The sequence below is a fragment of the Pundamilia nyererei genome, unplaced genomic scaffold (genome assembly GCF_000239375.1).
Source record: "Pundamilia nyererei isolate P.nyererei 1_Seehausen unplaced genomic scaffold, PunNye1.0 scaffold00181, whole genome shotgun sequence".
Lineage (NCBI taxonomy): Eukaryota > Metazoa > Chordata > Actinopteri > Cichliformes > Cichlidae > Pundamilia > Pundamilia nyererei.
Window position 1 is genome coordinate 648,815 of NW_005187582.1, and position 26,868 is coordinate 675,682.

The 26,868-nt window shown below is 45.3% G+C and overlaps 1 protein-coding gene across 1 annotated transcript in view; it reads left to right on the top strand.

The window, feature by feature from the left end:
• Positions 1–26,868, top strand: part of iqgap1 (IQ motif containing GTPase activating protein 1) — a 42,811-nt gene that overhangs the window by 12,384 nt on the left and 3,559 nt on the right. Inside the window, exons 3-32 of the mRNA XM_005746682.2 lie at positions 8,671–8,827; positions 8,926–9,003; positions 10,364–10,440; positions 11,379–11,446; positions 12,042–12,155; positions 12,656–12,834; positions 13,135–13,222; positions 13,310–13,467; positions 13,548–13,632; positions 13,704–13,867; positions 14,665–14,825; positions 14,931–15,055; positions 16,012–16,175; positions 19,087–19,177; positions 19,250–19,417; positions 20,072–20,214; positions 20,298–20,468; positions 20,565–20,648; positions 20,729–20,800; positions 21,087–21,156; positions 21,235–21,599; positions 21,841–22,004; positions 22,087–22,311; positions 22,465–22,605; positions 22,688–22,772; positions 23,701–23,933; positions 24,046–24,178; positions 24,326–24,428; positions 26,408–26,543; positions 26,637–26,724. Coding sequence (XP_005746739.1) covers positions 8,671–8,827; positions 8,926–9,003; positions 10,364–10,440; positions 11,379–11,446; positions 12,042–12,155; positions 12,656–12,834; positions 13,135–13,222; positions 13,310–13,467; positions 13,548–13,632; positions 13,704–13,867; positions 14,665–14,825; positions 14,931–15,055; positions 16,012–16,175; positions 19,087–19,177; positions 19,250–19,417; positions 20,072–20,214; positions 20,298–20,468; positions 20,565–20,648; positions 20,729–20,800; positions 21,087–21,156; positions 21,235–21,599; positions 21,841–22,004; positions 22,087–22,311; positions 22,465–22,605; positions 22,688–22,772; positions 23,701–23,933; positions 24,046–24,178; positions 24,326–24,428; positions 26,408–26,543; positions 26,637–26,724 — 4,090 coding nt within the window. The remainder of the gene's footprint in view (positions 1–8,670; positions 8,828–8,925; positions 9,004–10,363; positions 10,441–11,378; positions 11,447–12,041; positions 12,156–12,655; positions 12,835–13,134; positions 13,223–13,309; positions 13,468–13,547; positions 13,633–13,703; positions 13,868–14,664; positions 14,826–14,930; positions 15,056–16,011; positions 16,176–19,086; positions 19,178–19,249; positions 19,418–20,071; positions 20,215–20,297; positions 20,469–20,564; positions 20,649–20,728; positions 20,801–21,086; positions 21,157–21,234; positions 21,600–21,840; positions 22,005–22,086; positions 22,312–22,464; positions 22,606–22,687; positions 22,773–23,700; positions 23,934–24,045; positions 24,179–24,325; positions 24,429–26,407; positions 26,544–26,636; positions 26,725–26,868) is intronic.

Sequence of the window (26,868 nt, forward strand, 5' to 3'; positions counted from 1 at the left end):
CATAGAAAAGCCGCACCTGACTAAAAGCCGCAGGGTTCAAAGCTTGTGCAAAAAGTAGCGGCTTATAGCCCGACAATTACGGTATTTTAGCTCTGTGTGAGTCTTTCACTGCACGCTGCTCACATTTACACTCACACTAGTTTCTCTGGTCCCTGCTCTCGGTATCACTGAGTGCACCCCTCACAGCTGTGCTGAAGAGAAATTAATCTAAATTAAGGTTGACACAACACATTATGTTACATGGAGTTATCACATTATGTGACCTGTAAACTCTTGACCCTTTGCTATTAGCTTGCGTCATGCTGTGTTAGCATAGTGTTGAATATATGATATGAGAGAGACATCTGTGGAGTGCAGAATATCTCATCACACATTAACCCGTGACACGATAAAGTTTCTTTCTTATTGTCTTCTTAATACGTGGGAATGGTGCGACGCCACTGTCTTTTAATCTTAGCTCAAGAGAAGCCAGTCGAATAAACCACCTATCATGCTAAACACAAGGATCCTCTGTGTTTTATCTTTTATCTGAGCTTATCTGACACCCACAGTACTGAAAAGAAGATTTTAGGAAGTTCATGCTTAAAAAAGGAAAACGAACATCGATTGCATGGACGAGGAGAATTGAAGCAACAGCAATGAAAGGCTTTAAACTGTAAATCTGTATTTTGGTGTTGAAGTTAAGATTAGGACTGTCCCCATGCCAAGCGTCATGTTGCAGTGTAAAACAGAAGCCCGGTGTTCTCACCCTTCAAGAGCAGCACAGTTCCTCCTAAAGCTCCGGCCAACTGCCTGCAGTTTCCTGTTTTCAAAAGTTTCCCAACGCTGTTGTGTACAGCTGCTGCTGCTGCTGCAATACTTGTTACGTAATGTCACAGCCAGGGTAGGAGGTGAAAAATGGCCTCTTCGATGCCATTACAGTCGTCAGGTGACTAAACCTGAAGGCTCAGCTGATGTGCTGATTCCATATAAATGAAAAGCTTCCAAGGATGACATTTTTGTTTTATTCATTCTGAGCAAAGTTTTATTTTTGTTGGTGAAATTTCAGTTAAAAACACTTGTTTACTAGTTTCTTTTCTTTTTCTTTGCTTGGTTGTTTTAACAGGAAACTCAGCTTTCCTCTGCTCTTTGTGCCTTTTGAGACACGAGTCTTCATCGTAGTATTCAGTGTAGTATTTTGGGTATTTGTGTAAATACTACCTGCTGCGTGTTTCCTGGGAGACAGCGAGGCGTCCCAGAAAACAGGCCTGAGTCACTCGGCTGGCAGTAAACAGTTGAGAATGAGGGAATGAGATGGGAATGAAAGGGAGAGGGATTAGTGCTCCATAAAGGCCCTGCGGGAAAGGTCCCGCCCTACCTCCACCTGTGAAACCTGAGACTGCAAGTTACACTCTGGACTTCACAATAGTTTCGTCCCTGCTCACCAACCCCCTGCTGTACTGTACATCAGCTGTTATTTGACCTCAGGTGACCTCGTCTGGGACTCGAGTAAAAGCAGGTCGGACGTGCTTGGACTCTTGGCTCTACGACAGCTACTTTGCATACTTCACAGTTCCAAGTCGTCCTTATTTTTCGGATAAGTTTGTTCATCTTCTGTCTTAAAAAGGCTTTTTGAGTCCTGATAACGATAAGGTTTCAGCAGCAGCTGTGTGCCTCACAGCAGCTGTTTGGGGACCGCTGCCTTAGATAACTGCATTATCTACATCAGCTCTCTCTAACATCATACAGAGTCAAGGACAGGAAAAAGTGTCTGAAACAAAGCAGCTGGTGTAGCCTGAATCTTGAGCTTTTGTTGCACATACCTGCATATGTGCTGAGCTCACATTTATCACGAGAATGCAGCAGAATGTCCAAGGTGGCAAATAATAAATCCATCAAAGCCTTCTGTAGCATAAAGGACAGCAGAGGGTTGTGTGGAGCAGGCGTGGGTGAGTGCAGGGTAACGTGGTTGGCTTTGCTGTCACAGACAGGACAGGCTGTTTGACTGTGAGTGGGGAAAGTGCAAGGTCACTTGGTGCACAGATTCCAGTATTGCAGCAAAGCATGTAATGGACAACTTGGCTTTGACTCATCTTTCTTTGTATTCCCTCCTGTCGTTTCTCTCCTCGTCTCCCTCCATCACTCACAGCCTCGTTTTCCATGAAACGCAGTCAGATTCCCGCTGGGCTGGATTGGCCTGTGGTGTTAGAGTTGTGGCTGAGCATACACACCTTCCTTTAGCATCAAAGAGGTTCACAGAGCAGGACATAGAGGCCACGTGTGCCTTGACATTGTGCTGCTGCTAGATAAGGCTCACCACACATCATTTGCCTTTCCAGCTATTATGTAAACACCACTTCCTACCCTTCTCTTTTCAGGCACACACAGAAATAGGTCTGTAATGCTGGGGAACAATGCGAGACTGAGAGCACGTCGATAAGTGCCGAAGCTTGGCGCTGTCGCCACTCAGCCTTTTCCTGCTTTTCTCCACAGCTCGGTCCATCCACGGGCTAAAAGTGGCCCAATGTTAGGCCTGGTGATGCATGTGTTCCTGCTCATCGCACCAATGAATACGTGTGTCGCAGGGATCGTTCTCCACAGGGGCATTCCCATTTTAACCAGGATGGTAATCCTGCAAACTGCCAATGATTTGATGAGGTCCCAGATATTTCTCCTGTTGGATTGGGTGTCACAGTAAAATAGCATAGAAATCAAACCTGCTGCACAGCACGGTTATTGCATGTATTACATGACGGAACTAAATGTCCAACCACACCGGGCTCATCTGGTTTGGGAGGTTTCAGTCAAATGCTGCATTCATGACACGAAGAAGATTTCAGGTGGAGCGAGCATCGTTGGACAAACAGCGGCTGCTGTGGGTTGGTAAAAACGTGGTCACGTTTTCTGTGATTGTTATTCAACAGCCACTCCTTTCTTGTTTGGCTTTCATCTCAGAGCCCTCAAACAGAAGCTCTCATCGAGCTGTAGCTATGCCGACTCCTGTCACAGCATTCATCTATACGTTTCCCCTACACTGTGACCACAACACTGTGCAATCAGTTCAAGTGATTCATGGCTACTCAGCTAATTCAGTTCACTTGCATTAGAACCAAATAAACCGTATCAGCATTCCCAGGTTTAGCCAATCCAGGATTATCCAGTTAATCCTGGATCTTTTAAGCGATGTAAAAAGAACAAGCTCCATAGGTGTGGACGTGAGGCTTTACTGGTGCTTGGCTCACTAAACCAAAACTTATTCTTACAGTTCTGTCACAATATAACATATAAACTACAATTTGATCAAAGGTTTCTTTTGTAATCAGCAGGAAATGTATTTAACATAAATGAACTAGTTAGACTAACCATAAAAGCTTTTTATGGCTGTCTCGCTGTCTCTGACCTCAGTTGCTGAATTTTCTAGTGTTACTAGCACTCAGGATTTAGTTGGACTCCCATGTGAAATAATCTGGTTATAAGTGGTAAAAAATTAAAAGCATGAAATGAAGAAAGATCATCAACCAGGTGTGAGATCATTCTGTCCGACCGTAATAAAACAGCACTGAGTGTGGTTCATGCTATCATAAGCAAACATATAGACTTCTTTTGATCATGTGACTAAAATGCTGAATTGTCATTTCCTGTGGCAGTGCTTGACTTCCCCTTTTTAGTAGGATTGTCCTCATAAAGGACTTTTTATTTTCCCCTCAAACATCCAATTTCTAAATGCTGGTTTCTTAATTACGGTTCATCAGTGTAATTACCTGCCTCACATTAGACACATGTCTATCATGCTAAACCAATATAATTTCACTAATGTGCACACTCGACTCACTGAAGCACATTATCGTTCTTTATAGCCCTGACCTAACTGTTCCAAACAATGAGGCATTGAAACCTATGAGGCCGCTTCCTGAGAGGCATCGGGCAGCAGTGACTCAGCTGTACAGTAACCAGGCGTGTGGCCTGCACAGCCTATATTTCTGAGCTGTTATCAAACGTTAACGGTGTGTCTGTGTCCAAAAGTGAAACCTGGGGAAAAGGGAAGCGACTGAAGTTAGCTTATGTTATTAACGCTCCGCCTCAATCTCAAACCCACCATCCTAGCAAAGAGAGTGCAGGGCAAGTATAGGCCGTTTGATTTAAGTCATGCAGGAAAACAAGAGGAAGCTCCTCGATAGCAGGCAGAGGCGTGGTCGGTGTGTCTTCCTGGAGTAACAGCGGTCAGTAGCAGACCTCTTCCTATGAGACTGACCTCTGAACTCAGCACTGACATCGGCTTCCTGAAAGCGTGCAGGATCTGAGGAGGAATGAGACAATAATTCCTGCAGTTTCCCTCTGTGTCCTGTGCTGTTAGAGTAGAATAGTCTTTGTCTTTATACAAGGACAACAACATAACTGCTGTGATCAGCAAAATAACATTAAGTATAAATATTAAAAATGATAAATAGATTATTTAACCTGAGACAGTGCTTATATAGGGGTACATGAGTGTCCTGACAGTTATCAGTGCACCTCGTTGTATGTGGAGGGGTGGGGCTGATGGAGGCCACAGCCCGAGGAAGAAGCTGCTCTTGGTCTGTTTGTGTGGGATTGCATTAGTCTGTGGTGTGGGCTCTCCAGCCGTACGGCCCTGCCACAGTCCAGCAGCAGCTGTGCAGCTTCTGCACCGCACTGTGATGCAGTCTGTGAGGATGCTCTCTATGGTGGTCCTGGAGAAGTTGAGCAGCAGTTTCTGGGGCTGGAGCTGTGCTTCCTAAGGAAGGACAGCTGTCTGCTTTTTCAAAAGAAAAGGTTCCTTTCAAAACAAAGATCTATGGGTCCAGCAGCAGATGTTCAGCTCGAGGCTGATTATTTGCAGTGCTGGGGACTAACAGAGTACATGTACTGCCGTTACTATTTAAAATACAAAATATGAGTAACTGTATTCTGTTACAGTTACCGTTTAAAAAGGTGGTATTCAGAATACAGTTACTTTGCTGAAATAAATGGATTACACGGCGTCTTTTCCTGTTTCATATGTTGGGCTATGCCCTCTCTGTTTTTGGGGCTCTAGAAGCTCTGATGTCTGTGTCTCAGTCTCGTGGCCCATGTCACCTCTACTTGCAGCAGCATAATGATGTGAAGAAATATTTAAAAAAATTATTCACAAAAATGATTTAATATGAAGGCAACATGCAGAGTGTTACAGGCATCGCCCTAAAGCATGCAGCCTGATGGGCAGTGTAGTCCGTGCTGCAGGGAGAATGGACTGTCATACCCGTGATATGTCTGTGAGCGAGGGAGGGAGAAAAAGGAAAAGTACGAGCTGTCACCGAGCAGAAACGGGAGCTGGAAGCATGTAAATATAATAATAACCACTGCAGCCAAAAAGAGCCTGACGAGCCCAGCTGTAAGTAAGCTGTTAAGACTCGACTGTACACTGTGTTCGTGTTTTCCTCTGAAACAATAAATTCAGTTGGAGCAGCCTTTCAACGCCTCTCTCTGTCTCTCGCTAGCAAAGTTGACCCAGACAACAAAGTAAAGCTAGTTTTCAGCTACGAGCCCAACACGAACCCGACGTATTAGCCAGAGGTCCTTTTACTACGGTTCGGAGCCGAGGACCTGTTTTATATTCGCGACGAATCGTTTTCTATACGAGATCACTGCAGAAAGTGCAGCCTGACCTAATGTCCACCTACTGTTACTCATTTATATTAAGATTTAAACATCTAGTTGGTATGACGAGTAGCCTTCAGTTATAGTAATAAATCACACAGCAATAGTACATTCATGTAGTTGTAAAAAGCATGATAATATATTAAGTGATCCAAAGTATTCAGGTCATTGAGTAACGTAACGGAATAAGTTACAAAATACATTTTGGGGCATGTAATCTGTAATCTGTAGTGGAATACACTTTAAAAGTAACCTCCCAACACTGGTTATTTGGCCTTGTAGTTTATTCTGCATATTACTGTTACATTCACAAACTTCTACAGCTCCACAGATGAGACTTATTATCAGAAAGTAACAACTTTAGAATTCCTGTCTTTAAAAAATCGTCCATGTCTGAATCACAGCAGTGTAACGTTATTGTCATCATTATGAAACCACACTCATGTAGATTGATTTAGTTTGATGTCTTCTTACCATTTTAAAAAAGTAACCTGAGCTTGAGCCTGGTTTTCACGCGCTGCATTACATCATGTTAGCTGTCTGTGCCATTAGCCATTAGCCACTCCTTTGGTTTTACAGAAGTGATTAAACTGAAACTTAAGTAAAAGCAGGACGATGAGCATCAAACATCTGCAGTTCTTTGTGAATACGTATATTCAGTGTGAGTGTCAGCACTGAATGTTAGTGCTTTTCAACAGAAATCATTAAACTGGTACTTCCAGTGTAAACTGTTGCTAGCTAGTATACATACTGAAAGCTGTCTCCTAAATAAGGACCTTGTTGGAAAAAGTATTAAAAATAATCTTAATTGTCACTAATTTGCTTTGTCTCATGCTTTTAGTATCGGTCCAATATTATCATTGAAGTGTGACGTGTGAACATTTGATTTGGTTTCGTTTCACAAACATGAATCCTGACTTAATGTCCGTGTGAAAGCGTGCAGCTCTTAAACTGTTTTGTCGAGTGGGACAAAAAAACTTGATATCAGAAGTTTTCTAATGGTGATCTTTTTGGTATGACATGAATGTAGCTTTAGCCTTCGATGAGCTTGTCCCAGAGGACGTTCTTGAACCGTCACGTCTTTGATAAGACTGTTTACAGCCACTTTAGAGACTTCAGATAAGATTTTCATATTTGTGGTTATTTTTTGAATTGTAGACACGCCTGTAAATGTCACACGGATCATTTTTGGCAGCTCTTTGCCATAGTTGACGACAAACAATTCAGAGATCCCATTCATGGCCGCCGTCCTTCCCAGTTAAGTGGAGGGTGTGTCTGTGTTTGGGGGAAAAGGGGAATGTGTATAGCCTTGATAAAAGAGCCATTACTGAGCAGCCTTTGTGGAGCCTTTCACTGCTCCCATGTGCAGTGAAAGGGGGGGCTTGTTCCTGCCTGGCAGGCCCGAGCCCTGCGCTGTGGGTCCATCACCTCAGCCTCAATAGCAGGCCTGTCTGGAGACCCTGTGTCACGACTTCCTGAGAGGGAAGTTGTTTCAGCTGGTGGTTCGCTGGCTTCTCACGTTGGAAAATGTTGCTGTGAATGTTTCGTCACACAAGTGTTTTAACAAGAGCTTAGACGTGGATATTGCCTAAAAATGAGCCTCTGTACTTTGTATTTGATTGAATAAAGTCAGAGACAGTTTTCACGTGTGTGTGTGTGTGTGTGTGTGTGTGTGTGTGTGTGTGTGTGTGTGTGTGTGTGTGTGTGTGTTAGTTAAGGACAGTCTGTCTGTAGGAAGAAAGGAATCTTGTAATCAGCGTAGAGTTAACCTTGTGCTGTTTCTGAAGAGTGGGAGTGTTTCCTTAGCAAATGCAAACACAGGCTGTCTGTTCACAAGAACACATTTCATTTCACTGCCTTCACACTGTGACGTTACACAGATAAAACTCAGAGTAGTTTCATAACCAGTGTTAGAGCAGAAAAGTTCACCATGCTGTTACACGCCGCCATGATGCTTTGCTGCAGGGATCATTCCTCCTTAAATGAGTGTAAACTGACCCGTATTTAAGAGAATGAAAGGAGATGACAGGGTGATTTAAATTACATACTAACATTGGCTGGCTTCATATGTTGTTACTGGTAAGTGACATTTGCTGGTGGAATCTAGTCCACCAGTTGCGTCCCAGTGAGAGAGCTCAGCGTGTCTGCTCTGTGGCCCGGGGCTGACACTGTCACTCAGCGGGAATGCGCCTCCACAGTGTGACCTGGAAGAAATGAAATGTCACGCGTGAGGAATGCTGAGGGGTTAGCAGCACTAACCAGGTTAGGGGGGTTTGTTGTCTTGGAGCTGCAGAGAATTAATACTGATGTGTGAAACGGATCAACACGGGAAGGAAAGCTGTGCTCTTTCCCCCTGAGATCAAGTCAAGACTCTAGTTGGATCCTTTTTAACTGTGAGGTTGGACCTTTTGGACCTACGGCATTAATATTAAACCCGAGCAGGGCTTACTCCTTATTCATAGTAACCAATGAATCAGGCTACGGTAGGAAAATGTTTCTGTGGAAACTTCTGATGGCCGATGTGTTTATATTTTAATGGCATTTATCCTGAAATAAAACTTGCTGTACAAAAAGAACCGTTTTAGATGAAAGTGTTTTGCTCTTATTCTAATAGCAGGGTCAGTCATGGAGGTGCAGTGTTGCTATCTGCACGTGCTAACACTAGTGTGCATTACATACAAAAAGTTGTTTGTGCTTTGGGTTAAAAACCAAAACTTCTCAGCTGTACTTCAGAGCAGGTTTCTGAGTATTTGTCAGAAAATGATCTCGAGAGCGGTCTTGCTAAGTGTGTTGAATTAGCTTATAGCTATCGGCTATGGTTAGCTTTGTCGCCTTTAAACCTATTGGGGGAAATCTAAACATCAAGACCAAATGTTCTTTGCATGCATCTGTGATATTTGCTTTTAAATGCTGTGAGCAATGACTCACTTTGTTTCATGGCCTTTAAGAGGCACTGCAGTGTTTCCATCTTCACCTGAAGTTGTGCTTTTTGTTGACTGTAATGCATGATACGTGTTTGTGCTGCCCTCCTTGCAGATGGATGGAGGCCTGCCTGGATGAGGAGTTGCCTCCAACAACAGAGCTGGAGGAGGGGCTGAGAAATGGCGTTTATCTGGCCAAACTGGGCAACTTCTTTGCGCCGCAGACAGTTTCCCTCAAGAAGATTTACGACCGTGAGCAGACACGTTACAAGGTGAAAACATGCAGATGTTTATGCATTTGTCATTTATTTACTGTAATTTGTTACTGTGAGCCTTTGTTCTCCTCTGATGTAATACGTCTCTCTTACAGGCGACTGGTCTTCATTTTAGACACACAGACAATGTCATCCAGTGGCTCAACGCCATGGCAGAGAAGGGACTGCCAAAGGTAAGGCCGGCTCAAAGCCCACAGGGGACACAAATGTGCACAAACTGTCAGTTAAGCATTTACAACCGAGACTTACTGGATTGTGTTGGTTTTGCATATTGTCAGCCAGTTACGTGATGCCAGTGCTCACATTCAAAGCACATGCTTTGTTTGACATTTCAATTTCTCACCCTCAAGACATCAAATGGTCCCAGGTAGCCTGAGCTAAGCTTGCAAAGTGTGCTAGAGATGACATTACAGTAAATATGTGACAGGGTGTCGGTCCTGCAGCCAGTGACTGTTAAGAGTAGTTCTTTGTCAGATTTAAATAAGCGGCTTAAGTCCTACAGTATTAATGCTGCCGTGTCAGTGTTGGGGGGTGGGGTCCATTCCTCCGACCTTGTTGTTTTCATGCGTTTGTCAGAATGGGAAACTGCTGGGACATTAAAAGTCACACAGTTTTAGTTTATTGCTCAGAATGTTTGGAGACACTTACTTTACCTGATGAGGTTTTTTTATCAACCAGCTACAGGTAATATCAGATTACAAATAAGATGCCAACCCCACAAAAAAGCAGTTCTTTATTTTTACTTTGTTCTTGCATTTGAGTGGGATGTCAGAAACTCTGTCATTTAAATTTCCTCAGGCATTGAGCTGTTTGTCTGACCTGAGTGGGTGTGGGTTTTTTTCCTGATAATTCAAACCAAACGAATGAACAATCGGATGGAAAAAGCTCGATGGCCACGGCTGCCAGACGACAGAGAAGGATCCTCAGAGCAGCGCTGAAGTGCAGCTCACCAATACTCAGTCCCTGTGCATCGTGACAGAACGGTGCTTTACCCTCGTGTCAAATGTTTAAAATGAATCACTAAATGTAGCTTTTATATGAAAAGAATGAGTTTTAGGTTGATTCCCATTTTTGATGACAGCAGCGTTTTTCAGAGTGACTGATTGCTTCAAACAAGCTTTCCCTTCAGTGGACGTTGACTTTGATACTGTGGTCTGAACTCCTCGGACGCTCGGAGTGCTTTGGAGAAGTTGGCAGGTTTGTAAACTGACCATTCAGGACAGTAAAGGAGCACTCAGCCTAAAATGAGGAAACACTGGCCTGTTGTAGTAACGAGGCTCCTTTGTGAGAAATTTCCACATGAGCAAACTGGCAGCGGGTCATTTAGTTGGACGTGAATAAAATCGACTATCAGACATGAAAATGACCCGCTGGTAGCTGTGTTAAATGTTTCATTCCAGTTGTGCCACAGAGGCAGCGCCAGGGCGTGTGAATAGAAGAGCTGCATTGAGTAATCCCACCATTGAGCTAATATACTGAGTCACTCCTGCACACATGCTGCGACATGATGAAGCCGTTGTCTCTGTGTTTCAGATCTTCTACCCTGAGACCACAGACATATATGACCGGAAGAACATGCCACGCTGCATCTACTGCATACATGCACTCAGGTTTGTGTCTCATCCTTTGAGTTTGATTTGACAGTAAGGACCCAGCTTTAGCTGCCCTGCAGTTCAGACTGCTGCTAAGGCTCTTTTTTTAAAAGCATTAAAGCCTGGAGCGCTCAGCATATGGCGTGACTTTTGAAAAAGGCTCCAACAATGGGTCTGTGACACTGAGGTATCCAGCGGCACAGAGTATGTGCTCATTTGTTTTGACTGCACGCTCAGGTGTAAAGGATGTTGATGCCTTCAAAGCCAGCAGAGCAGACGTTGTCATTGCTCTGAGCTCTGTAATTACCCTCCTAAAGAAAACGCACACATGCACTGCCACAGAAATGTGCTCTACTGTAAACACTGAAGTGTGTGGTTTGTCCAACTGGTGCTGTGAGCAGCTGTACAGCAGCTTGTAAACATTCACGGTTACTGTGGTGGTCGGTGTGTTAAGGCGGCTCTGAAACATCTTCTCAGATTAAGACATGGTGCCTCTGAAAACTGCCATCCCAAATCCTTCTTCTTCATCCTCTTGTGCTGCTGCTCTGCTTCACAGCAAAACTAACTTTCCTACCTGTAACCTTTAGTTCACTTTTACACATCGCTGTTGTTCAGTCTAAATATCCTTTTAGCCCCAGGTCAGCTGAGATCATTTATAGGCACATGCTGAATAATCACGTCTCCTTGGTTTGAACCTCTTCACAGTGATAATTAAAAGTAGTATTTCCAGCCTTTAGCAAAGGCACATACAGTACTTTTCATATATTTCATACATATTGGCTGTTCACTATTTGTCGATTGCGTAACCAAAAATAAAACGAGTAGTAAAATCCTGGAGTTGTTGGAGGTGTCAGCCAAGCGCTGGTGTTTATATGCGTTCCTGTGTGACGCTCATCTCTTCTTCTGCACATCTTCACTCATGTTTATACTCACTTCTTTTCTCCCCTGTGTTGCAGTCTGTACTTGTTCAAGTTGGGTCTGGCACCTCAGATCCAGGACCTGTATGGAAAAGTCGATTTCACTGGTAAGAGCGCGAGCCTGAACGTGCGCATCTGTTTTCCTCGTTTGCTTCTTATTAACGTCCTTATGTCGTCTTAAATCCAGACCACTGCCAAAGTTAGCGTGCCGCTTACAGGTAACCTGTGGTGCTCATTCTGTATTGTTATGGTTAAACATCACGCTGCTGGGTTTCTTCTGATTGGCTTCCACTTGTAAACAAAAGCTTGGAGCCGCTATGCAGGGAATACTTGTACACTTCCCCTGACCTCATCACGTGATGCTAAATGTCATGTCATTGCTATGAGCCTCCACCACTCTAACAACATACAGTAATATGTAAATCATGGGGAAACTGCCGTCAGCCTGAGAGCAGCACTGGCAGCGCTGTGAGTAAAGAGCGGAGGAGCTCCTGGAAATGTGAAAGTCATTAGTAACTGTCAGAGGGTTTCCTGTCAGCCCAGCTCAGCTCGCTGTCCCTGAGCCAGTCTCCAAAATCAGATTATCACACATGAGCCAGGAACAGTCTGTCTCTGCCCCCCCAACCCTACTCCTTTCTCTCTTTTTCCCTCTCCGCTGCGATCCGTGGATCTGTTCCATCTGCTCTGTCTTCTCTCTCCCAGAGGAGGAGATCAACAACATGAAGAGCGAGCTGGAAAAGTATGGAATCCAGATGCCCGCCTTCAGCAAGATTGGTGGGATCCTGGCCAATGAGCTCTCAGTGGATGAAGCGGCATGTAAGCAGGGGCTCGGGTGTCGCGGGGAGGGGGCGGGCTCTCAGAGCTTCTAATAAATGCTTTAATGAAACGGATGCATTTCTTCCCATCCGTCTCAGGATTATTCCAACTCAGGAATTTAGGACGTTTGATTGTTGATTAAGTAAGAAACCGTCGGCCTGCCTTTGTTTACTTCAGTCCAGTCCAAAGCCAACCTGACATCACTGCGTCAGACGGCATCTCTACAGCCACAGACAATCAGAAACAAACACGTCACGTTTGTGAATTCTTCCAATAAATGATTTCTTAAATGGAGACGTGATCGATAAAGATCTGTTGATGAGTGACGTCTTTACTGTGTCGTATATAACACCAGTTGAAAAGTGACTTCATTTAGTCAGCTGTGGCTCAAAGGACACAATTTTAACAGCCTGGTAAGGCAGCGATGTTACAATCCCACGTTTCAACGTTTTTCCACAAAAACTAACAAAGTAAACGGTGTGACTGCTTCTCCTCCTCAGTGCACGCTGCTGTGATTGCCATAAATGAGGCCATTGACCAGGGCGTACCAGAGGGCACGCTGGCCGCTATGCAAAACCCCAACGCCATGCTGGTCAAACTGGATCCCAGCTGTGCTCAGCAGTACCACGACACGTTGTACCAGGCCAAAGGGAAGAAGGTGGCCAACTCACGCAAGCGGGTAACTGGATTTACCGTCCACTGCTTTCATAGCAGCCTGAGGCACATTATTTTATAATTAAAGATGAAGGGAGCTCATAGCAGTCGCGTCTGCTTTTTGATTAGAAAATAATTGAAGGTTCAGCCTGAAGATGGAAGAAAATGTTGGCATTAGTCTGCGATGTGCTGAGAATGGCTAAAACGAAGCACTGCCATACTGATGCACTTTGAATGCATGGCCCAAACATCCCTTTAAGCGCACAAACATCTTATTCTAGTATCATGCAGTGCAAACGTGTAACGTGCTGCTCTGCTCTCACAGCAAATGGAGAACGCCGAGGCAGAGAGGGACATCTACGATGAGCTTCTTACCCAGGCAGAAATCCAAGGCAATGTCAATAAGGTCAACGGTAAGCTACATCAGCACACACACACACTCTGTGGTATTTACTGGATTCTGTGGTGCACTCGTGGAAATGCCGACCTCTCTCCAACAGTGAACAATGCTTTGAGTGAAGCTGAACAGGCCTTGCTGAGTGGAGATGAGGATAAGTTGTATGAGGCGCTGAAGGCCATGGGCATTCAGAACCTGCAGCCCCAGAACAAAGCCTGGTACCTGAAACAGCTGCAGGGTGACCGAGAGAACAAAGAGCAGGTGGGGTCAACAGTCTAACAGCCACCACTGTAGCAAGCCAGCGTCCCTCTTTCCACATTAACCTGGTTTCTCCTTCTTAGACGTCTCCAGGAGAAGCCCTGACTAAGGACGAGCTGCAGAGCGGCGTGGACGTGGCCAACGGGATAGCAGAGAGCTACCTAAAGAGTACGACTGTAACAACTGTGTTATAACAAAGCTATCTATGCATTTGTAACTCGGTTCCTGTCTCTGTGCAGTGCTGAAAGCAGTGGAACGGATCAATAATGCAATCAGAGAAGGTGTGCCAGAAAAGACGGTGGAGGAGCTCATGAACCCTGACGCACAGCTGCCTGAGGTCTACCCGAGCGCTGCAGACCTCTACCAGAGAGAGCTAGCCAGCCTGCAGCAGCAGAGCCAAGAGGTACCCGGACCCAAAGCTCAGTGAATAATGTGAACGCTCACTGACACAGTTCTCAGCAGAGAAACGTGTTCGTGTGGCTTTAATGCCAATTACAGCAGCAGCTGACAGTCTTCCAGTTTATATCACAACAGGCGCTCTATTGGGATCCAGCCTGCTCTGATGATAGCACAGTTTATTTTAGCTTTCACTGAGACGTACACAAAACAGAAAGGACACTAAAGTCTGCACAGACCGAGGTAGGAAGTACTCCTAACCCAAGTTCTCATCTATGTGAGAATATACTTTTTTTTTTTTTCCCCCAAAAAGTTTTTTCGTGTGTTTTCCACGACAGACATCAGAATCCGTCTTTTGTAGCACAGCATGTGCTCACCGTGCTGGCAGCCATTGGGTTGTGAACTTGTCGTTGCCGTGTCTCCTTTGGCGCCAATCGTGACCTCATTGTGTGAGAGCGTCAACCACTAACCTATTAGCTAATGCTAGCAAGCCTGGTTAGCAAGCATAAAATGTGCAGGTGCAGTGTTGTCGTATCAAACTCACCGTACCAGTTTCTGTAACTAAGAAAGATTTTATTTATTTCCACATGGAATACTTTGGTCCTGTTTTCCATGCTCCATGTTTGAATTCCCATTTCCTACCCGAGCATGGAGCCATGCTTGGTGTATATTTATTATATACTGGACTGGAAGCGGTGTGTATCTTACGACCTCCTTCATGACCGAGTAAACAGTGTAGTTGATTATTTTAGTAGCAATAATGGTAGTTTTACATATGAAGCGCTTTATGTTTCTGTCCCGCAGGGTAACCTTACCCACCCCGAGCTGCTCGTTGCCGTGGAGATGCTGTCATCGGTGGTGCTAATGAACGAGGCGCTGGACGTCGGAGACCGAGGGGCTCTCTGGAAACAACTGTCCAGCACCGTAACTGGACTCAGCAATGTTGAGGATGAGTACGCTCAGAGGTGAGCGCCTACGCCTGGCGTCATCAACACGTCCTTTGTCAAGTCTTGAGTGTTTCTGCGTGAACAAAAGCAGACGTGTAAACTCTTTACCCGTGTGCTCCTCAGATACATGGATGAACTGATGCGTCTCAAAGCAGCAGCCAGAGAGGAAGGGTCCGACTATCTGACCTGGAACGACATTCAGGCCTGCATCGACCAGGTCAACCTGGCTGTGCAGGAGGAGCATGAGCGTAAGAGGCCACACGATCGCATCCATTCACGTCTTTGTCAGAAACTTGTGGCTGCTCGCTTGTTCACAGGTGTCTCACCTGGTAGATCGGTGTGTTTGCTGATCTCGTGTGTCCTCCCGGGATCAAACCACCACACCATGGAGCCACGATATTTCAGCAAAGTTTGAGATGATGTTCCTGATGCCATCCAAAAAATGCTGAACATCCTTCTGTTTTAAGGAGTTTCTGTCATTGATGACAGTCTTCCTAATTAAAAGTGTGATTTAGTGCCACGGTCTCAGACGTGCTCGTGCAGCAAACATAAACGCGTGGCGCTGCTAGATCATCGGTTTGACACTTTGATATAAAGTTTTTAAACCGACATCACCGTGGATGGCTCCACTGAACTGCCAATTATTGTACTTCCTCAAATGGCAGTCTAACAAACGCAGCCACGCCCCATAAACTCGCTGGTTAAAATGCTGCAGCTACATAAATGCTACATAAACATGAAAAGCTTTGTTCCAATTTCCCATCCATGGTAACAATACAACATATAGAGCCAGGTCAGGTAGAGCGAGCTGGAAACTTGGCGCTCGCGTCTCTCACCCCGTGTCATCACTTCTGCTCCCCCCCCGTAGTTATAAAAAAATAGATGGCTATGGACTCGAGACACCAGTCCACAAACAAATGAACAGTTTCTGGGTAAAACACGAACATACCCATGAATAGAACAGAATGATCTAAGCTCTGATCCATAAAATGTTTTCTTATTTGTTGTATGATATGTTCAAGTTTAAGAACATTTCAGCACCTTTATTAGTTATATTCCTTAGCTTTAGTTTAGTTATAGTGCACCTTTTTGTTAAATGTGGCAGTATTTAACAAAAAGGTGCTTTTCCGCTGTCGTCCTATGAGAATCACACGTTTACAGACAGCCCAACACTTTCTGTGTGTGTCTGCTTCTGCATTTGTAGGAATTGCTGCCATTGGGTTGATCAATGAAGCCCTGGATGAGGGAGATCCTACGAAGACGCTGTCCATGCTGCAGAGCCCATCAGCCAAGCTCACAGACGTGGACCCGTCGATTGCTCAGCACTACCATGACAAACTGCTGGAGGCCCGCAGGGAGAAGGCTCATGTAAGGACCTCATGTTCCTGATTTCTGTTGCGCAAAACTGAATAACGTGTTAGGCTGCATCTGCTAAGCATGGGCTGTGGATGGCAATTACTGCGTCACTCAGCCTCTATTTGCTTTTTGTGTGTATTCCTGTGAACATTATGCAAACAGGCTACAGTTTTAACTGCAGCTTAGACAGTTACAGCTTGGTTTTGGTTTTCTGTGACGTGACATGCGACGCATGTAGAAGACTTTAATCAACTTACTGACTTGTTTATATGAACTTAGTGCAATGTTGAGTCTTATTCAGATGGGATGGACTTGCTACTCTTGGGTCGACTAATGATCCTGGGCTATGCGAGGAGTGTTTGATTGTTCACACATCGTACTGTGTCACTAAAACACAGCTGTTGCAAATATTGCATGATTTAGTGTGTGTGTGGGGGGGGTGCACAAGAAGCTCACCAGGTGTCGTTCATGTGACTCTGTCCTCGGAGCGGTGCTTGATTCGAGTGGACGCTAATGTCATGGGTACCATCCCCCCTTACTTCCTGTCACACGTCTGTGTGGGACGTGTGCGCTTGTCTCCTTGCTCTCACTCTTTCCTGAGGCCTGACACGTCGTTTCTGTTGATCATTGATGGAGAGGCACCCGTGCTCTCTTTGACTCATTTGCCTGTGTTATCGTTACTGGATGGATGATGAGTCTGTGGAGGTTCTTGTGTGTTTGTGCGCGCTTGTGGTGAGGCAGTCAGTTTGCATATGATGTCACAGAACACTTGTGCTGTTTTCCTGTTGAAGCTGAAGCTCAGCTGCAGGAGCTGGTTAGAGCTTTACTGCCGTGCAGAAAGGAAGTCCGCACTGACCAAAGGTCCCGTCCAGATTTCTCGAGCGTGGACTCGGTGCATTGCTTTTAGAAAGTAGTCTGTTTTTGCTCCAGCATAAACACTGATAAGGGAAATGTTCTTATCAAGTCACTGCCCACATTGTTTTCAAAGTCAACATCATCAGGTTCATCTAAAATCTGTAAAAACATCATATGGGAACTCACTTTGAGTACAGTCACCAGAAAAAGAGAAGCTGGGGAGGAAAAAAACCTGGATGGGAAAAGCAGCCAGCTATTTTCCTGCTGATTTCACAGGCATAGGAAATAACAAGCCAGTCTCAGTCGTTTGCTTCCATAAAAGGGCAGAAAGTTGACCGCTGCATTACAGACCCGCGGGCACTCTGACCGTGCTCGTCGTGTCAGCGGGCGAGTGCGGCTGATTGAAGTAACGAGCTGAAGACAGGAAGCGGTTAAAGCTTCCTGTTGGGTTTCAAAGGGTCGAAGTCAATGAGGTATTTCCCCGCCACTGATGTCTCCAAGGGGCAGGGAATAGCGGGAATGTAAGGTGGCTGTTTCCAAGTAACGTGAGGTCAGGGCTTGCTTTGTCTTTTGCTGGATGTTGAGTTTGCGACTAGCTTCTTAGTGTCGCTCCTTTAACTCTGCAGAACAGTTAGTGAGAAGATATTTGGGCAGAAGCTGGCGTCTGTTGTGGGCAGAGGGCTGTGCCGAGATAAACAGCAGGAAGTCCTGCCCAGACTCCACTGACTAACAAGCTAAATATTCTCTCCTCATCCTCTTCATGTGATTGTAGCTGCAGTGTTTACAGTGTGCAGACTGTACTGTAGTTCTGCATGTGTGTGTTTCTCACGAGAGAGATTCATGTTTTCTAAGTATAGAAGAAAAGTCTAGATGGATGAATTATGGCCTCCCTCCCCACCACCCCCCAGCTTTCACTTCCTCCCTTTCCACAGTGGGCTTGTATTGTGTGACAAACTTCATAAAGCTTTCACCCAAGTCCTCCTCCTCCACCCGCTGCCCACTCTGCCACCACACCCTGTCTAGCACCTCCTGCTAACTGCAGTGACTCATCGCCTGCAATCACCAGTTACAGCGCCAAAATGCAAACACACAAACAGTCATCGGCACCATCCCAGCTACGACTTTATTTACTATAACGACAGGGCTGGTTCGACTCCACACATGTGCGTGCTGCACAAGATGCGGGACCAGATTTTATCCGCCCTCTTCTTTCACACCTCCTGTTAATGCGTGGCACTAAATGTGAAGAGGCGGGGCGCACCAAGGAGGTGGGGGTGTTGTTGCCAAATGAGCTGCCTGCTCTCACCAGGCTCTGAAAAGCAGCGGGAACAAGCAGCAGCCAGCTCCTGCACTCTTTATGCAGAGGCAGAGAGCGCCATCTGGATGCTGCTGTTTGCCACTGCATCTCATAACATTGTAGAAGTCGAGGTCTTGGAGTGGTTTGTATGGTGAACAAATGGCATGCTGGGCTACAGCTGTGAATGATTGCACTATGCAAATGTTCCATAAAGTAAAAATATGCACGGCAGGAGTTACATAAGATAAAAATATCACAGATAAATGACAGCGGCTTTCTGGGATTAACAAAGCATCTCTACAAAATCTGCTGTTCAGCTGTTGTGAAAATAATCTGTTTTTCTGAAAATGAATCTTTTAAATGCAATATTTAACCATTTTTGTGTCTCATTTAACTCTCAACATGCTGATATATGAAGGCAATTCTTTTCTGGTTGAGCAAAACCTACAAAGGGGCCGTAGTGTACTTTATTTTTTGTCATGTATGCTGGATTAGAATATTTCATATAATCAGGTCAGCATATGTAGAATAAATCCCTGTGAGCCAAAAGCTCAGGCTTTTTTTGTATTCTTGGCTCTTTGTCATGTCATAGATCGGGGATGTCCCTAATATGGTCATCATCTCAGATCCAAGCATGCACTTCCTGCTGTTAGCACTCTTCATCCTTATGTTGTGAGCAGCTCAGAGAGAGGTGACGGGAGCTCAAAGTGGCGTGTTTATGATTGGATTTGCTGTGTTTGTCTCAAAACATATTTTCATGTGTTCATCCAGGAGACACAGGATCCTTCTGCTGTGCTGTGGCTGGATGAGATCCAGGATGCCATTCTGAAAGCCAACCAGGACACAAAAGAGGCTTTGCAGTGTAAGAATACGTACATTTATGCCACACTTGTCTTCAGTAGTCTAGAGAGAACTAAAGCCTATCTATCTGCAGTCTCTCAGGCCATCCAGGCTGTTAACGAGGCGGTGGACAGCGGAGATGCAGCTCAGACGTTGGCCGCTCTGCGTGGTCCTGGAGCAGGACTGTATGGCGTCACGTCCGAGTGTGCGCAGACCTATCAGGACGACCTGGCCAAGATCAAACAGGAGAAAAAGAAGGAAGGTGAGGAGCCTGAGACGGATTAGTGACGTGGCGTTTTGATGAAACTCGCAACACTTGAAATAAGTAACACAGACTGTATATAAACGATGGAGACACCGCGTTGTGCATAGTGAGGTCTTAGCGTTAGGAGGGTGGAGTACAAAGCCATCAGCTGCACAGGTGCACAGACTTACCTGCTGATTATTTCTAAGACACAAATATAGTGATAGAATTACTGATGGGGAGGTGGGTATTACTTTATCAGTGCCCTTAATATCTATTAAATATCTATTAAAAGGGGAACATCGACTTCGGGCTCAAGTGACTGTTAGAGGACCTGCAGCTTTCTGCACGAGCATTTCGTGTGGCTTTTCATGAACTCACGACTCTTTCTGTCTGTGTCAGAACCATGTAGAAATGGTTTGTTCCAGTCAGGCAATAGAATTTTTGCAAGGAAACACAAAAACCAAAAGAAGTGACTTTAGTGTCTGCTTTATGCTCGCAAAAAACACAAACCTGTTGGCCTCCATGTAAAATGCATACAGTTGAAGGCTCAGGCTGCCATAAGAAATGTGTTAGGGCTAATAAATAAAGTGCTAGCACATTACTACACTTCACAGCACAACTACGAGAGGAAACTTGCTTTTATCTTGCTTCCGTCCATCCTGTGTCTAGGTGATAATGGCAGTGAGTGGGTGAAACACTGGGTCAAGGGAGGACACAACTACTACTACAACCTGCAAACCAAGGAGGGCACCTGGGTGGAGCCAGAGAACTTCATTCAGAACAACACTCAGCTCAACAAGGAGGACATCCAGGTCGGCGTCTCTCCCAGGGAAGCTCTGCGGGTTCCCGGCTGTTTAACACACCTTTTAACTCTTTATTTTCTTCTGCCTGTCAGGGCGTGGTCTCTGGGGTAACCACGGCCTACAATCGAGAGCAGCTGTGGCTGGCCAATGAAACTCTAATAACCAAGTTACAAGCCCGCTGCCGTGGCTATCTGGTCCGAAAAGGCCAAAAGGAGAGGATGGAGTTCCTGAAATCCCAAGACCCTGCTGTTACCTGTATACAGGTGATATAGCCATGTTTACTGCCATCACGTTTGTGTGTAGATGGAAAGATGAGCCTGATGGAAGAAGTCATCATTTTTGGTCTCACTCGTTCTCAGGCTCACTGGAAAGGCTGCAAACAGAGGAAGGCGTTCAAAGACCGTAAGGAGTACCTGAAAGACCACACTGCTGAGGCCGTCAAGGTAAGCTTAGTGTGCGGCTCCACTCGTCTGCGTGTGATTAAATATGTGTGAAACTAACACATTCCTTTTATCTCTCTCAGATCCAGTCCATGGTTCGGATGCATCAAGCTCGTAAGAAGTATAAGGATCGTCTGAAGTACTTTGAAGATCACGTTAGTATTATTTGTTTCAGCCTCTGTCGTTTCAAATGAGCTGCCGCGGGACGCTCGAGAGAAGGCATTGTTCATCCTCTGCCACAATTTACATTGACGTAAACAAATTACTTGTTATTTAATGAAAGCTTTTTTACCGGGATATAAATCTCCTCTGACATTTCCTCTGGCTCCTGTAGCGTTCCAGGCGGTGGCTCATTTAGCACTTTGACACATGTGACCCTCTGCGGGTCCCTTTGGAGCTGTTTGTAATGAGCACCTTTGATCAAGCGGTTGTCACTTACAGATCAATGACGTGGTGAAGATTCAGGCTTTCATCAGAGCCAACAAGGCCAGGGACGACTACAAGACTTTGAGTAAGCAGGACCTGGGCTGTCAAACCAACTTTTCACGATTTAGGAGGGCCACCTGACATGTTCCTTATTTGTCTCCAGTCAGCGCTGACAATCCTCCGATGGGGGTGGTGAGGAAGTTCGTCCACCTGCTGGACCACAGCGACCAGGACTTCCAGGAGGAGTTGGAACTGATGCGGCTCCGTGAGGAGGTGGTCACCAACATCCGTTCCAACCAGCAGCTGGAGAACGACCTGAACCTGATGGACATCAAGATCGGCCTGCTGGTGAAGAACAAGATCACGTTGCAGGAGGTGGTGTCCCACAGTAAAAAGCTGACCAAGAAGAACAAGGGCCAGCTGTCGGACATGATGATGATGACCAAGCAGAAGGGAGGCCTGAAGGCTCTAAGCAAGGAAAAGCGGCTTAAACTGGAAGCCTACCAGTACCTCTTCTACCTGTTACAGGTAAGAACCCAGGACATCGCTGCACTTTGTTGTCTTTGCTACAGGACACTGATGCACAGAGGGAGGAGAAGTTTCCACCAGTTTGACTTCTCAGAGTCGCTTCTTTAGATGAATGAGAGTAATGTAAACAGATCTGACATTTTTCCTGTAAAGATACAAAGCACTGAGCATCACAGTATCCTCACAGCGTGTTACCGTGGATACATACTGTAAGGTTGTTAAATTTTCTGCGTCCTTTCAGACCAACCCCACGTATCTCGCCAAGCTGATCTTCCAGATGCCACAGAATAAATCCACCAAGTTCATGGACTCTGTAATCTTCACTCTGTATAACTATGCATCAAACCAGAGAGAGGAGTACCTGCTACTCAAGCTCTTCAAGACCGCCCTGCAGGAGGAGATCAAGTGAGAAGCCCGATGACCTTTCTAATTCACAAAGAAATGTCTTAAATTCAATAAAAGACTTGTCATCAACAACTGTGTGCAGGTCAAAAGTGGACCAGATGAAGGAGATCGTCACTGGAAATCCTACCGTAATCAAGATGGTAGTGAGCTTCCACAGAGGTGCACGGGGGCAGAATGCACTGCGGCAGATCCTGGCGCCAGTTGTCAAGGAGATCATGGATGACAAAACGCTAAACATCAAGACCGACCCAGTGGACATCTACAAGGGCTGGGTGAACCAGATGGAGTCTCAGACTGGAGAGGCCAGGTGAGGTGGAGGTGTCCTCCAGCATCTTGTTCTCCGAAAACTCAGAGACACCACCTGGAGCGGCACAATAACAAGATTTTAAAGAACACTACCTTGCACATATAGGTACATTAACCTTATTCTATGTATCCTCCCTCATACTGTTGTTTACAGTAAGCTGCCTTATGACGTCACTCCGGAGCAGGCCATGAGCCACGAGGAGGTGAGGACCAGACTGGAAGCCTCCATCAAGAACATGAAGACAATCACTGACAAATTCCTGTCTGCCATAATCGTCTCTGTGGAAAAGATTCCGTACGTTGCTCCCAACATCGCTTTTTTTTTCTTCAGTGCCCACCTCTGGCTTGTGTCACAGCATCTGTGTGTTTTATTTCAGATACGGGATGCGGTTCATCTCCAAAGTGCTGAAGGACACTCTGCATGAGAAGTTCCCAGATGCTACAGAGGATGAGCTGCTCAAGGTTTGCATCAGTCATTTGCAAGCTTAATGCTCTTGTTTATCCATGAGGGGCAGCCAATCAGGAGAAGGTTATCTCACACGGTGGGAGGAGCAGCTTAAATGTTGTGTTTCAGACAGGACGAAGCATGTTAGCACTATGCTAACACCCAGCAGGTGTTATTTTGAAGTGTGAATCATGACTGATACTTTAGTCGTGTTCAAGAACATCGGCATGTCTGTGCCTGTGCCGACTGTGCCTGTGTAAAACTGACAGTGCTACTGACACAGAGATGTGTGGCCCTAAGAGCATTACATGTTCAACCATGCTACACAGAAAGCACTCTGCATACAGCTCACTCTTTCACACTCTGACCTTTGACCTGGATCTTTCATAAGCCTCTCTTCTCCAGCCTTCTTCATCAATCATTTGCTTCGCTCTACTTTCACTGTTTGTTTCACACTCTTTCCTTTTTTTCCCTCCGTACTCTGCTGTTGCTCTTCTCTCCCCGCCTCACCAACCAGCTCCATCCTTCCTTTCCATGTTACGGCCGACTGCTGACGCAAAGGTGAGCCATGCCACTCTTCTGGCTCTCCTTCTCTTACTGCTCCACTTGTTCCTTACACTTTTAAGCGCTCTTCTGCATGACACACTAGCACTTATCCTGGGAGTCTGTTCATTACCCTCATGACTAATGATCCTAAAGTAGAGGGGTTCCAACCATAACAGCATATACAGTCTTGGGTTAAGGCCTCCTTTCTATATAATTAACATTAAATCCGATGAAGTCATACCTGTTGATACCTGTTGTTGCTCAGTTAGTGTTTTCCAGTCTGAGGTTTTAGATCCCAAACTTTCTTTGTCTAATAGTTTTCTTCATAATAGAGACAAAGCTTTGAAATGCTGCTGATTTTTCTGGTGGTGATCATTAAGTTTACTTTGAAACTTTCAGATTGTGGGCAACCTTTTGTATTACCGCTACATGAACCCGGCCATCGTGGCTCCCGATGCCTTTGACATCATCGAGATGTCTGCTGGTGGTCAGCTGACCACCGAGCAGCGACGGAACCTGGGCTCTGTGGCCAAGATGCTGCAGCACGCTGCGTCCAACAAGATGTTCCTGGGAGATAACGCCCACCTCAATCCCATCAACGAATACCTTAGCACCTCCTACCAGAAGTTCAGGTCTGATACGATTATGAATGTGTGCACGTAGAACAGCTAAATAACAACCAAAACTGTTACTTTGTTACCGTTTCTGTTCCCCGTGACATTCTCCTCCTGTCTTCTGTCACAGGCGCTTCTTTCTGGCAGCGTGCGACGTCCCATCGCTCGAAGACAAGTTCAACGTGGATCAGTACTCAGACTTGGTCACAGTCACCAAACCTGTCATCTACATCTCCATCGGAGAGATTATTAACACTCACACAGTGAGTTTGACTCACCTCATTCATCCATTTATCTCTCACTGACTGAGACTGAGGTGCCAAAGCGCTCGCTTTAAGGTGGTCTTGAAAAGTTTTGCCTGTACAGTACGAACACTGATCGGGTACTTGTACTTGAACTTGTATCCTTAGCTGCTGCTGGACCATCAGGATGCCATCGCCCCAGAGCACAATGACCCCATCCATGAGCTGCTTGAGGACCTAGGCGAGGTTCCCACTGTGGAGTCCCTCATTGGTGAGCTTTGTCGTTTTTTTGTAATATTTAGGAATTAACAGTAATAAGACAAAACAAAATGAACAAAACCACTGGAAGTGGCAAACTGCTATATATGTATATTAGGGGTGCAACGATACTCGTATCGATATTGAACCGTTCGATACAGTGCTTTCGGTTCGGTACGCATATGTATCGAACGATACAACATTTTTAATTTATTTGATCAACTTTCCTTCTGACGATGCTGTCTGTGTTGAGAGCTCAGTGGATCTGCATTCGACTACTCCGCCTAGGCTGCACTGTCGAGTGCAGATCCACTGAGCGCAGGGCAAGCTAGCGAGACAGACGTTAAGCTCTCCTTGCAACATGGCAAATTGAACCTCCCCCACCCTCATTCAGATCTGGCGTTTGGAATTATTTTGGTTTTCATGTGACGTATGACCCTGAAGGTAAGCGCGTCATGGACTAAAGTAAAACAGTATGTTGGATGTGCCACGCAATGCTCAATTACATGGGTGGGAACTACTGCGTTAGCGCAGTTTGCTTGTTAACGTGTTGACGCCGTCCAGCCCCACGCACGGGGCGATCCACGGTAGCTCGTTAACGGAGATTTGCCACGTTATGGCGTTAACGTCATTTCAACGAGATTAACGCTGACAGCACTAGTGGGAACACAACGAATATGACTGCACATTTATGCCGACATCATCCTAGTGCAAAGACAAAAACAACAAGCACGCATGCTACAAACTTTACCCGAGTCATTTAGACAGCCGTTAGCACAGGATTCTCCTTATGGGGACCTGATATGTTTAATATGCTGCTGACAATATAGCCCAGAAGAAGCGGATAGTATAGCTTTTATATTGGAAAGAGACATTTCTCTGTAATAAACTCTCTTTTCCAAAGATGATTTCTCGATCAGATTTATTATTTTATCCCTTTGTTGTTTCAGCAACATTAAATTTAAAAACTGTACGTTTGAGTTAAAATATATATTTATAATTTTAATAAATGACAAATTAAAAAGGCATGAACATTTTTTTTGTATCAAAAAAATATCGAACCGTGACACCAAAGTATTGAACCGTGAATTTTGTGTATCGTTGCACCCCTAATGTATATATAATATAATATAATATAATATAACATAACATAACTGGTGAATAGCAAATATTTAAATGAACAACAAAAAAACTTGTTTTTACAGACTAAGGTTCATTAATGTTTGCTCATTCTTATCGTGGGCTGTAAGCTTGATGCCAAACACACCACATGCCTCTGTACAATAGGTACACCTATGGTATGTTTTTATTATTTAACATGAATTGCATATGCCCACATTAACTAGCTATAGTGTGTTAGTGTGAGGTGTGCATTCACACTCTGGGTGGCAAAGCAGACAGGCTGATTGATCTTCAAAGGACGATCACAGGGAGGGTGCAATCACAAGAACGAGTATGTGAGGTTAGCTATAAGGTTGTAGCACTTAGGTTTAGAGAGTGCTTCATGGAAAGAAATTTAAAGACATTTGTAGAAATATAAAACATCCAAGAAACGGCTGAAAACTTCCAAATCATTTCAAATCTATAAGAAACCCCTGGGTTGCAAAACCCTGTGAAACATATTTGTGACTAAGAGGAAGCGTCTGTCTGGGTCAAGCTTCCAAGGCCAACTAAATGTTTCAGTTTACAGGACCTTAAATGTTGGTCGAGTGGAATCGATCCCTAAATGACTTCAAATGTGTTGCTGAGCGTGGCTGCACCTTAAAACGTAACCACAGAACATTTTCCTCCAATGTTCTGTGGTTTTCATTTTGGCTTTCATATCCTGGCTTTTGGACTTCCTCTGGCCTAAAATATGCTGGCAGGGAACGTTTGTGTGAAAACAACAGGTCTGTCTGAAACGGTGGCTGTCTAAACCCTGCCTCCACTCTGCAGGTCACAGGTCAGGAACTCGTCAGTAGTTTACGATGCCTTGTTTTCTGTTGCACTCAGGTGAAAATCCTCTCCCCGCTGACGACCCCAACAAAGAGCTGATGGGCAAGACCGAAGTGTCGCTCACTCTCACGAATAAATTCGATGTCCCCGGTGAGGCCAACGCTGAGATGGACGCAAAGACGCTCCTGCTAAAGTGAGTTCAGACCGCAGAGTCCAAGTCAGCAGCTTGCTGTTTGTCGGATCTCTTTGACTTCTCACATCTCCGTCTTTGTGTTTCTCTCTCCAGCACCAAGAGGCTCATTGTGGATGTGATCCGGTTCCAGCCTGGGGAGACTCTGACCGAGATCCTGGACTCAACAGCCAGCCCAGAGCAGGTGGGGAGTGCATGACGTTGTGTGTTTCTGCACCAGGTCTCAGTAATCTGGATGGGTGATGACTGTAACCAAGTCAACATCTCAGCAGATGGTCCTGAGACATGTCTACTCAGCATGTTGTATCTGAGCGGAAAACTACTGAGC